The sequence below is a fragment of the Ziziphus jujuba genome, chromosome 4 (assembly GCF_031755915.1).
Source record: "Ziziphus jujuba cultivar Dongzao chromosome 4, ASM3175591v1".
Lineage (NCBI taxonomy): Eukaryota > Viridiplantae > Streptophyta > Magnoliopsida > Rosales > Rhamnaceae > Ziziphus > Ziziphus jujuba.
This window is the reverse complement of record NC_083382.1, coordinates 23745659-23757757: the sequence shown is the minus strand read 5'-3', so window position 1 is coordinate 23757757 and position 12099 is coordinate 23745659. Positions and strand designations below refer to the sequence as shown.

Genomic DNA, 12099 nt, shown 5'->3' with positions numbered 1-12099 from the left:
ATTGATTGGACAAAATTGCAGATAAGGCATAAGATCTCCATCCAAAATGATAAATGCTACCAAGGAAGTAAGTTTTCATACTTAACTAACTTTATTCGTGTATTCACTTTTTTATGCACTTGAGGATCGGATGAAATGTGCCCAACTCATGTAGCAGTTGGCAGAGTAGGTGTCATCATGAGAGTAGGAATAACATCTTCTAGGTGGATTCAACTTCTTGATCCATTTGATTAATTTACATCCAATCCAAGCCTACCCACAAAACAGAGAAAACAGAGGAGTTTTCTCAGAAATTCTGTAGAATTGGCCAGTTTTATACCATTTATGGGTCTATGGGAATTTACCAAATATACCTACCAAGCAAGAAAAAGGGTGAATATGGTAATGGTTTTAGCTTCTGAATTAGTAGTAGTAAATTAACAAATTTTTTTTTTTTTCCTGTTTTTTTAGGTCTTGGGAATTAAACCCAAACTGATCCCCACCAATTACAAGACCTGGAAACTAAAGGGGGGCATAATAAATACCATATAATCAGTAATAAAAACTAGAACGCAAAAAAATTCAAACAAAAAATGTTATAAAGTTTTGTGATTCCTAACATCTTGAAATTAAAGAAGATAACAATTTGTCTTTGTCCCTAACAAAAATGAAATTGCTACAATCTACACTGCTTTTCCTACAGTTCTTGAAGTCTTCAAAACTATCTCTACCATTTCTATCACTAACATTGCTATACGATAAATTCACCAACTCCTTCCTAACAGAAGGAGCTGGAATTTCAAAATCTTCTATATTATAACTAACTGAAGCCATTCCTGACCCACCAACCACTTCAACCTTATCTTCATCATCATCATCATAATTATGATTCACTCTGATTGTGACCCAACTCTGATCCGAAGTCCAATCAGGCAACCCTGAACACATTGCCAACCGTCTGATCCTATTATCGTCAGCAACAGTAGAATTTTCATTCTCACAACACCTCGTCTCTGATTCCTCCAGCGAGTTCCAAATTCCCCGATCGAGAATACTTGTTGGAGAACAACTACTTGAATTAGATTCTTTGATTTGCTTGGAACATGAATTGAATTCCTCAAGAAACGGATGCTTCAGAAGCTGACTAGCCGTCCACCTCTGTTTCGGATTCCTCTTTAAGCACTGTCCCAAGAAATCCTTTGCTTGCTCGGAAAGAAAACTCGGAAACTCCGGCGACTCACCGGAAAATGCAATCCGATAAAGAGCACCAACTGCGTCACAACCCACATTAGACCATGGTGAACCTCCAGTAGCCATTTCAATGACCGTACAACCCAAAGCCCATATATCACAAGCAAACCCCTGTTCTTCACCACGAGCCACCTCCGGAGCCATAAACATTGGAGTTCCGGCGATCTCCGCCGGCTGATTAACCCACCGGGAGCATCCGAAATCTGCAATCTTCGCACCATCTTCCCCGACCAGGATGTTCCTACCTTTGATGTCACAATGTACCAACCCACATGAATGCAAATACTCCAACCCCTGAACGACTTGCCGTGTGTAGTATCCGATCAGCGATTCATCGAGACGACCACCGTGGCGGATAGTTGTATCGGTGAGTGTACCACCAGGTACATACTCCATGAATAGATTGTACATGAGCTTGTTGTCGTTCTCTAAGGTAACATCTTCACCTATGTAGCTCACCACAAAAGGACTGCTCAAAGTAGATAGAATCCTCTGCTCTCTTTGCAAAATTTTGGATTGGGAAAACTCCACCGACTTGACGGCGATAAAGCCACCGAAGCGGCGAGAGTCGGCGAGAGAGACGGTGGCCGATGAGCCATTTCCGAGGGGACGGACCCTGGTCCAGTCCATTGGGGGTAAGCTGAAAGTGAAGAATTTTGTTATGGTTATTTTTTGTTTTTGGCTCAATACATATATATATATATATATATATATATATATGGAGTTCAAAGGTGGGAATTTTTGAAGGTTTAGCTTTTAACTGGTTGGTTAGGTCTCTCTCTCTCTCTCTCTCTCTCTCTCTCTCTCTCTCCCTCTCTCTCTAAAGAGTTGACAATTCCTTCAACGTAAGTCCACCACGTGTCAAACTTTGGGTGGGGTTGACGGCATCTGCCTGCCGCCTAAGTATGATGGCTTGGCAAAACCACACGTGGACACGTGTAAAAAAGGGCCAATAAAGAGTGTAAGAATGGGAAAAATAGATTTTTGGATTTTTTTTTCACTTTTTTGGTATTTTTGGTTTGGTGGAAGTGACAAGAGAGGGGTTGACGGTTGAGTAGGGGGATGAAGTTAGCTGCGATGGATAATCCAAACTGGATTCTGTGTTTTGTATGGATTCAGTGTTTTGAGGGTTTTTTTTTTTTTTTTTTTCTTAATATAATACAGGTTGTGGAAAATTTATGGGGTGGGTTGAACCACCAATATGGTTGAATTTTAGTATCACTTTTTTTAGGTTTTTGGTAGTGAGTTGAATCTAATACTATATTGTTAAAAGAATTATTATTATTATTATTATTTTTTTGTGTGTGCAAAATAATTGTCAAAATTGAGGTCTTTTGGATTAAAAAAGAAAGTAGGAGTCAATTATACGTGAAGCACATTGTCAAAAAGTAAAAAAAGAAGAAGATATATATATATATATATGTACTTGTATGACTTCTAGCTACTAATTTGCCATGCACTGCTTTTTGATTGAAATGCCTTAGCCACTGGATTGGTGGAAACTTCATGCATGAAAGTACTTGATATGACTTTTCTTCGGTAACCCTTTGGGGGGGGTAACCAATAAATTGAATAATGGCTTTCATGATAATAAGCTTGCTAAAGTCAAATGCTCATCCAAAGAGTGTGCTTTAGGCAATGTGGCGAACAATTTGAAAAAAATGCATGTATATTTATGATATGCTGCTTTTTTTTCCTCTTCCAGAATGCCAATTCCTGGTCATTTCCAAAACTTAGAAAATCCTTGAACATCATGGCTTTACATCAGATTATTGTAGAAAAACATGAACCCACGTTAATTTCCAAATTGTACACTTATTTCTATTTTTCACACCCAACCCCTTTTTTTTTTTTTTCTAGAAAGTATATTTTAGTTTAAAGGTTAATTACAAATATGAATCAATTAACTTAAACAGAGGATTTGTGTTCCCTAAGTAAAGCAATCATTATATATATCTTGGACGTGGTACTCAATCCCTAGCTACCCCATTTTTTCTTGACTAGATTAGATTGTATGCAAAGGAAAGGTGATATTGATCCACTTAATAATAGCTACCTACAAAAAGAAACAAAATAGATTCTATCTACTATAAAGCCAATTAATGTAATTCAAATTCTTAATAGCCCCTCAATAATCTAATTACACGAAAACACCGCCATAAAATAATATATATTTATGTCTAACACCCTATTTGACTAATCAATGGAGAACCACACGCAATTTGTTTGAAGCCCTTAAAAATCCCTTTAGATCCTCCAAACTCGACCTTACACGAAAATTACAAATACCCACGTAAATTAAACACTTTAGTCTACCACATAATTAATGATAAACAAAATGGTTGAAGAATTAGGATCGTAAATTAAAAAAGGCTAGCTACGAAAGGGGGTAGGGGAGGGTTTGGAACTTGGGTGAGAGTTAAAGAGCGGAATCAAAGCAAAAGGGCAAAAAAGGTGGTATAGAGGTTGTAACTAATACCGAAAGTAAACAATTCACAATAAATAAGCAGGTGGGCTTCAGTTGTTTTATTATTATTATTATTTGTTATTAAGTATGAAGGTCAATAATGATCTAATTAAAAACGAAAAGTCTATTTTTTTTTTATCATATCTAATGGGGATTATTAATAGAATTTATATTGATTTGTCAACTATTAATTAATTTATATTATTAGTTCATTTTTTACATATATTTTAAATTTTAAAAAGTTAAAAAAGTAATTTAAAATTAATAATTTAGATATTTTATAAATCTCACTAATAATGATAAGTGGATTACAAATAGCTATACTCAATTAAAAATCCCTATAAGCATATATGTAAACAATTTCTTTTTTCATTTAATATAGAAAAAAAAAAACCTTTTTTTTTTTATCTGCCCAACAAAAGAAAATTAAGAATCCCCTAATAGTTCCTCTTCACACTACTTGTCCATCTAATGCTTGTCTCAATTTTTCGCTCCGTTGGTTGGATCAAAATAACGCCTCTCAATTCCTATGCGTGGCTTCTAAGGTTGCTAAATTGCCAATTATGAAGAGGCTTCGTTCACACTCAAGTCACGTGTATATAAAACAAATAAATAAAAGAAAACAATAATATGTTCCTATTCGAAGCTGGAAAAAGGCTTTGCTTACTTATGGCATGCGAATGGGGTCCAAGAAAAGCAGCGGCACAGGGTACAAATATGTATGCGTGTCGAAGCACATAAGGGCCACGTTTTGTTAGTGAATGGGCAGGAGAGTGGCAACGTTTTCGGTGCGTTTAATTCAAGTGAGATTAAACAAGTTAGTGGCTTTCATTATTTTACCCACCATTTCTCGCTGCTTGGTACGATATAGTTACATAGTTGCCTTTCTTTATTGCATTTTAATGTCTCTGCCTTACGCCAGAGGATAATACAGCTACTGTATCAATAAATATAGAATAGTTTATTAGTCTTATCTTGACCTTTTTACCAATAAATTTACATTAGAAATTGAAACTTAATTATTGCTCAATTAATATAAACAACTTTCTTTTGTACTAGTTAGATATTTTTCAGTCATAAAGTCCTAGTTTTGAAATTACACCCTAAAAAAAAAAAAAATGTCGTGGCTTTGATCACTCTTTCTTAAAATCTGTTAAAATATGATATTTATTAATGATCAAATATCAACAACCTCTATAATTGAGGTAACAATAAAATTCTATAATTGACATAACAATTAAATTGACAACTGTTAAGCATACCAAATATAATTTTTTTGATGGTTTATAACGAAGAATTTGGTTAATAATTGGATCAATGTGAACCAAATTTCCACATAAAAAATAAAAGGTTTGATATGGTGAATTTTAAAATAAAAAAGTTTAAATTGTAACCTATTAAAACTAAAACTTATTAAAATATAATTAATTCTATATATTATAATATTCTAAACTTAGAATTTTGTTCAGCAATTTCTTCTTTAACATGAATGGGAGGTTTGAACTATGTTCCTCTAAGCTTTCATGCATACGTCATTTGCCTGTCATTCTATTATTTTTTATTTTATTATTGTTATTATTATTATTTTTTTTACATCCATATTGTGTAGGAATTCTTAGGAAGTTAGAAAATTGCTTTTACAAAAGCGAGATAAAGAGGGAGAGAGAGAGAGAGAGAGAGAGAGAGTACATGAGGGTCTAAAAGTGCACTTTTTGCCACAAAAGCAAGGTGGGCAAAGGAGTAAGAAGAACTTAAGCTACTCATTAGTGACCTTGTTATTTTATTATAATTAATCGCCACTATTATTATTTGTATATATTTTTTTGAAAACAATTATTAATTGTCCTCGACTTCTGATTGGATGAGAGATGAAAAGGAGTGTTGGTTTGGAATGATAAGGTCGTTAAGCGGCACATTGAATGAGCAGAGACAGATGTTAATGTGTTTGCTTGGACGTTCCGTTATAAGTAGGTGGAACAGAAAGGGGCCAAGCATAAAATTTGTTTATGTGTCACTGCATGGTTGGTTCTTGGTTGAATTAGGAAACTAGCTTTCTTTTCCAATCTCCATTATCTTGTCGTTTCTCTATCCATGAAACACGTGTGGAAGTCTCTCCTAACCAAAAACGCACAAATTTTAGATCTTCTAGAAACCTAAAAAGGTAACACATCCACAATAACCTGCCACATCTATTCAAGTCCATGTCAGCTTGAGGTCATGTCCTTGAGATTATGTCATATTTCGTTGTGATTTGGACAAAAGTTGAGTGCACATGTGTCCTAATTTGACTGGCCCACTTGGGCACCAATTATTCACCATATATATATATATATATATAATTGTCTGAGGTGTAGAAGCAACGCAAGGAAGCTTATCAGTCTAAATCACCAAATTTCTTCTCGAAATAAGGCAATAACATTACTCAATTGTTCCCAGTTGACGTAAATATATTTGTCAATCATCGTATTGATTTATATTTACAGATAGAAAGTTAAGGTTGCTGTCCACCAGACGGGATTTATTACAATAATGTAACATCAGTTTTAGCAAAAGAAAATAAGATAATGTAACATCAGAGAGACTTCTATTGTTAAGCTGCTTCAGCAAATCCGACCCTTTCATTCCCATAGTCGAACACCGTGTGATATCGACCCATGAAAACGTCTCCCAAAATCCTGTATCACATATTTGCAGCATTACTAAGCATAAAAGGCACCATGACAGAGCATGGATCATTTATAGTTCTATAAAGTACAAACTGTGCCAGAATCAAGATCAAAATCCACAAGATGGTATAACCAACAATAGTAAGGGTCAAATACCAGAGAGGTCCACGAGGAGGTGCCACGTCTAGAGCTATAAATCCACTAATGCATTGAGCTTCAAATCCCTCTCCCACTTTGAGAATATACTGATTTATAACATACACATCCAGAAATTTAGGAAAACATATTAGTAGTTTGAGAATACATCTATACTTATAGAACATTATACTTCACAAATAACATATTCAAGGATTTTTATTTTGGGTTATATAAGACAAAGACAAGAACAGTTGCAAACTATAATAATGGCAACAATGACTTTATGGAATAGAATATTGGATTGCACAACTAAGTTCTATACTGTTCTAATAGAAGATGAGAGTTCATTCCTAGTAAACTAGCGGAAAAGCCTATAAAATTGCATGACTACTTACCTGCTCCGGTGCAAGGTCAAATACTTTATCGCCTATGGTAAATGACACATTGGGCATGGAAGACAGAGAGTTACATGCAACAGCTGATTCTCCACTTGGACTGGGAAGTCGTTCACAGAGCTGCAAGTGGAATTGAGGGCATGAGCTTGCAGAAAGACATATTCTATGGAGACATGAAGAAGGAGGCTAGTTTACCTCATTAACATAATTCAAGATCTGATCCTCAGTCTTATTTCGCCTCAGCTGTTTTTGTATCCATACCACTAACATCTCACAAGCAGTACACGTGGCGTCATGAAGACCATCAGAAGTCTTTTCCATCTTCTCATCCACAACACTTTCAATTCCCATACTGAGAAAAAATGTTGACACCTCTAAATCATACATGTTATAAATGCATATACTACTACAATTTATAGTTGAAATAACTCTGAGAAAATAGGTTGAACTTGTATCTAACCTAACACCCTGAGTTCCATCAAAAGTACAAAAGCCAATTTGCGAACAGATTTTTTGAGGTTGTGCCTGTAAAAAAATGCCAACAGAAGCAGAAATCTCTTCAACTAAAAGAATTTGAATGATAGTGTGAAAACAAAAACAGACTCGGGGAAACAAGTCTATGAACATGTCAAAACCAAGATAGGAGATATGCTATAAAGTTACAAAGGATTGTAAACAAATAATGAAGATGTACCTCAGCCAGCAACATTTCAAGTATTTCTTTTCCATATTGTTCAACCAGTGTCTTGCATTCTTGGCTTACAACACCAGAGGCTCCAATGGCATGATTAATTTGAGTAATAATAGTCTGGAAATATGAAATTTTATAGCAATGGTTAAGCAAGACATGATAGCATAATTACAGTGAATTTAGGGCTATTTAATAGCAATTAGAGTACCCCATAACTAAGACCTTATAGAAGAAACTTGCATAAGTTGGCCACTAAATTTTATTACAATTTCTAATCTTCTAGCTATTTTTAAAATGATAAAATTATCTCTCCAAATCAAATAGGTTGAGTTTTTATATATATAAACTCAATATATGACCAAGTCAGATCCCTAGGCAACTTACAGGCCCATCCCTTATCCTCAAGACAAAAGCATCAGTAAAATAGAAAAAAATAAAAAATAAAAAATACTATAGTCATACTAAAAAGACGGCCAGAAATCTACAATCCAACTGAAACTAAATCATTTGAAATGCTTGTCTTTTGTCATATTTCTTGACTTAAATGAATGGTTAGAAAAATAAGAACATGAGCATGGTTCCTATAGCACACACCGTTGGCCCTGCCAATAGGGAGGTTCCTGAATCAGCAATTGCTGAACAACCACTACCACAAAATCCTGCAAGCAATATGCCGATCTCTCAACAACATAAATAATAAAATAGGCTAAAACCATAACTTGAAATATTAATGTCTTAACATAGCAATTCAAACACAAGTTCCATAAAATTACCTGTTGTTTCACCATCAATAAGGACATCACCCATATCAAACTGCCAAGATAGAGAAAAGAAAATAATAATAAATAAAAGTACATGAAGGGTAACCTCAAAGATAATGTAAATTTTGAAGCATTACCTGCCAATAGCCTTTTTGTGTCACAGGAACATATGTATGCTCTCCCTTGTAATGATTAGAATCAACACCACCAAATACTATCTCACCGCCTTCTTCCCCTTCAATATTGCGATTCAACCAGAATGAAAAAACTGGTTCTTTGACAAGACCTTGATTAACCATATTATACCTAGTCATGAACAGAAAGTACTTAGGCAAAGAAATCAACATTGAAACCTTAAAGGGGACAGTACAAGAAATTAACACCTGAGACAAATGGTCCTCTCACAAAAATTTCAGCATTTGAATATGGTATAAAGAATTAACATACAAGCCTTTCACATGTTTTAGGTTCAACTATTCAAACTTGTGTGGCAGTCTGTTTAACAGATGAGAAGTGTTGACTTACCAAAGAGGAACAGCATTCCCAACTGAAATCTCTTGAAATCCAAGGCCAAGTATACCATCAAACTTAGCAGCCACAAATGTGATGCTAGGTTCTCTTGTTGCCTCAATAAAATCCTAATGGCTTTCACGGTATTAGCAATTCTGCAATAATGATAATTAATTGTATAGATTTCGCTAAAGATTACCTGATCTTCAACAATCAGATTGCCAACTTTGACATGGTCCTGACTAAAGAAACCTGAAATTGCTCCAGTTCCATAATGGATCTCTGCAGATTTCCCTACATTAAGAATAAATACATGGCTAATTAAAAATAATTTCATCCATTTTTCAGAAAAGTTATAAGCTGATTTATAAATTATGCCCCTGACCTTTCTTTACTAAAATACTTTCAGTTGGGACAAGTGATGTATCAGCTTTTCATGTATGCATGTGAAAACATATATCTAAACACATATGCAAATTTTCTTCATATCTTTGTAAGCTGCGTGGAGTTCAATAACTAGTAATGTGGACAATCAACTGTCCTGATAGAAACTATGTCAGCGAGAACAATCAGCACAGACTATCATACTGGGATTCAATTATTCAAACGAATTCAAGAATGTTTTCTGGGAAAATATCATCATAATTAAGTATGCAAGTCCCATTTCATTTAGAAAACAACAATCTTTTCAACCCAAGCTTAAAGAGTATCTGTTAGAAGTACATATAGCATCTTATGAATCTTATTGGTCACATAAATATATCGATCTCAAAAGGAAAAGGAAAAAGCCAGGTAGGGGAAGATTAGGAAAAACAGGTTGGTAACATCTGAACATAAAGAACATTGCTATGAACCAGGAAAAGGTTTACCATTTTTCTTGTAGGTTCTTGAATAGCTAGATTTGTACTTGGAGTGAAAAAAGCATGCAATCTGCAGTCAAATGCAAAAAGTAAACCAACTGAAAAATGTATATATATATATATGTATATATATATTTTAAAAAATAAAAATAAAAAAAAGACAATCACTAAAAGAAATATTTTCAAATAATCCCCAAATAATGATTATAACTTACTGAGAAATGACACTTCGATGAGGGAACCCAGAGGTTAGAACTTCCCGTGTCAAATATCACAGTAAACTTCTGAGGAGGTGTGCCAATGCCAATCTCACCAAAATACTGAGCATCCATATAGTTCTTTAGCGCGACAATTTCAGCATCCTGGGAATTCCTGAGATTACCATGTTGACAACTCTTTCCAAAAGAAGCTCTGAACGTTTGCTTTCCCTTAGCATCATTATGTCCAAGGATCTGGACATTTCGATCTAACTGTCTCTTTTTCAGTCCAACTCTAATCAACCCATCATTGTGAGAGGAAAACACAACAGGCGACAGAATGAACAAAAGAAGTACAGCAACCAAACTGGCTTCAAATTTGATGCCCATTTTGAGAACTGAAAAAGAATGTGCAAACATTTCTTGCTCAGTGATTGCATATACAAAATACTGAAAAGTTGACAGCGATCATGACAATTGATAGACCAGTAACATTCTGTCCAGTTGCTAATTTTACCAGTCAAGAAATTAGGTTAAGAATTATGGACTTATGTGTTTTTTGCTAAATGGTTTCTATTCCTGAAAATATTTAAGTGAGCTGGCATATTACAAACATAAATACATATAAACAAAAGCTGTTTGTATTTCAAACTAACAATAGTAATCAGTTATCAGTTAACATTTTTTTATTTTTTTATTTTATTTTATTTTATTTTTTTGGGATAAGGATTGCAATATATTTTAAACTAAAACGGAGGGGATTTCCACCCAAGTTTGTTCAAACCCAAGACCTAGAGGTGTATTATCAGTGGTTTTACCAATGGGCCATGCCTACAAATACGGTTATTAACCAACATGATATCCCAGTTTCTATATTCATAGAAAGCAAAGAAGAACAAAATCATTAACTAATGAAACACTTAAGAAGTTTCTATATTACCATATATTTTCTCCAACAAATATTCAGCAGTGCAACAAACCATATAGGATATTTTTTAGTATTAAAAAAAGAAAAAAAAGAAAGAAAAATAGTGCAACAGTAAGATTAGTGCTTCTATATTACAACTCCTTTGCAGCCCTAAATCCCGGTGGAGAAAAAAGGAAATTTTTTTTTTAAAATTTTTTTTTTTACTTATTTATTTATTAATTTTTTATTATCGTTTTTCAATCTTCCAGTGACACTCAACGCCCAAAAATAAAGCATAGCAAAATAACAGAATATCGAACGAAATACAAAAGGGTACAAAACCCTTTGAAAAATAATAATAATAATAAGAATAAGAATAATAAAGTAAATGAAGCAAGATCAAAATCCTACTTATTAAGTAACAAGTAGGGCCCGAAAATCCAAACGATTTTACCAAACTTAATAGTTGCAGATTGTTCTTTCCCTAAGTCCAACACAACATCAAATTGTAATGCTATGATTTTCTTTTCCCAAACTTTCTCAGCAACCAAACATAGATCATTCAGCCCCTATCAACAACTAGCAACAGCAATTTCTGAATCTTAACCACACGAATCATTATACATAAATTATAAACAAAAGAAAAACCAATAAAAAATGAGCATAAAAATCGAAATCATAGAATCGGAATGAAAATGGGATTGGAAATGTTACTTACAGTACTGGAGAGTAGCTAAGAGGAAGCACGGACGAAACGAAGGAAAACTGAAACAACGAGGAAAATGAAGTCAAAGATGACAAAAAATAAAAAGAATAAAAAGAACAACAGCGAGATGATCGTCCGAGTTGATGGAATACAGACCGTTCGATGCTTTTACCGTCAGTTGGAATTAAAGCGATATTTATCCAACGGTCAACAAAATTTAGTGGGTCGCGGATGATGAGGTGTCAATCTGTTATTGGTTTTTTTGTTTTTTTTTTTTTTTTGGGATTAACCGAAAACTGACGTTATTCGCTGTTCAACTACCATTCAAACTGATTCGAATAGCCATGGGCTAAAATGTAACTTAAACGGAGAGGAGATTCAAGCCCTAGAATTAGGCCCAATAATATTTAACTTTGGGTTTTTATGGGCTTACTGAAATACCCCATCCAATTAACATTGAAGTCCATGAAACAGGCCCAATAAAAAAGAAATGAAATTAGTTTCATAAAGCCATAGCCATTCAAATTTTTTTTTTTTTTTTTGGTTGCTCCAAAATATCTATCTACACTTC

The 12099-nt window shown here is 34.2% G+C and overlaps 2 protein-coding genes across 4 annotated transcripts; both read right to left on the bottom strand.

Moving 5' to 3' along the window:
• Positions 1-559: 559 nt before the first annotated feature.
• Positions 560-1917, bottom strand: LOC107414154 (mitogen-activated protein kinase kinase kinase 18). Its single transcript, XM_016022250.4, has one exon. The coding sequence runs from the start codon at positions 1858-1860 to the stop codon at positions 595-597; it is 1266 nt and encodes a 421-aa protein (XP_015877736.3). The 5' UTR covers positions 1861-1917; the 3' UTR covers positions 560-594.
• Positions 1918-6068: 4151 nt separating this feature from the next.
• On the bottom strand, positions 6069-11695 carry LOC107414182 (aspartic proteinase A1). 3 transcript variants are annotated; one of them, XM_048466983.2, is made up of 15 exons: positions 11541-11681; positions 11234-11401; positions 9934-10313; positions 9728-9788; positions 9058-9152; positions 8874-8986; positions 8486-8654; positions 8361-8400; positions 8182-8246; positions 7591-7704; positions 7357-7421; positions 7092-7248; positions 6897-7016; positions 6520-6608; positions 6069-6372 (listed from the first exon to the last, which is right to left on the bottom strand). In XM_048466983.2, the coding sequence occupies exons 3-15, from the start codon at positions 10303-10305 to the stop codon at positions 6288-6290; spliced, it is 1545 nt and encodes a 514-aa protein (XP_048322940.1). In that variant the 5' UTR covers positions 10306-10313; positions 11234-11401; positions 11541-11681; the 3' UTR covers positions 6069-6287. The 3 variants fall into 3 exon arrangements, with proteins under 3 accessions (XP_048322940.1, XP_048322942.1, XP_048322941.1); XM_048466985.2 differs by having other exon boundaries at positions 11234-11306; positions 11541-11557; XM_048466984.2 differs by lacking the exon at positions 11234-11401 and having other exon boundaries at positions 11541-11695.
• Between the last annotated feature and the right edge of the window lie 404 nt (positions 11696-12099).

Excerpts from the sequence above, each read along its gene's own strand:
- LOC107414154 (XM_016022250.4), bottom strand. The coding sequence starts at position 1,860 with ATGGACTGGACCAGGGTCCGTCCCCTCGGAAATGGCTCATCGGCCACC.
- LOC107414182 (XM_048466984.2), bottom strand. The coding sequence starts at position 10,305 with ATGGGCATCAAATTTGAAGCCAGTTTGGTTGCTGTACTTCTTTTGTTC. Across the intron at positions 9,153-9,727 it reads AAGAACCTACAAGAAAAATG|GGAAATCTGCAGAGATCCAT; the intron begins GTAAACCTTTTC and ends TTCTTAATGTAG. Across the intron at positions 7,705-8,181 it reads CCCTATTGGCAGGGCCAACG|ACTATTATTACTCAAATTAA; the intron begins GTGTGTGCTATA and ends TCATATTTCCAG.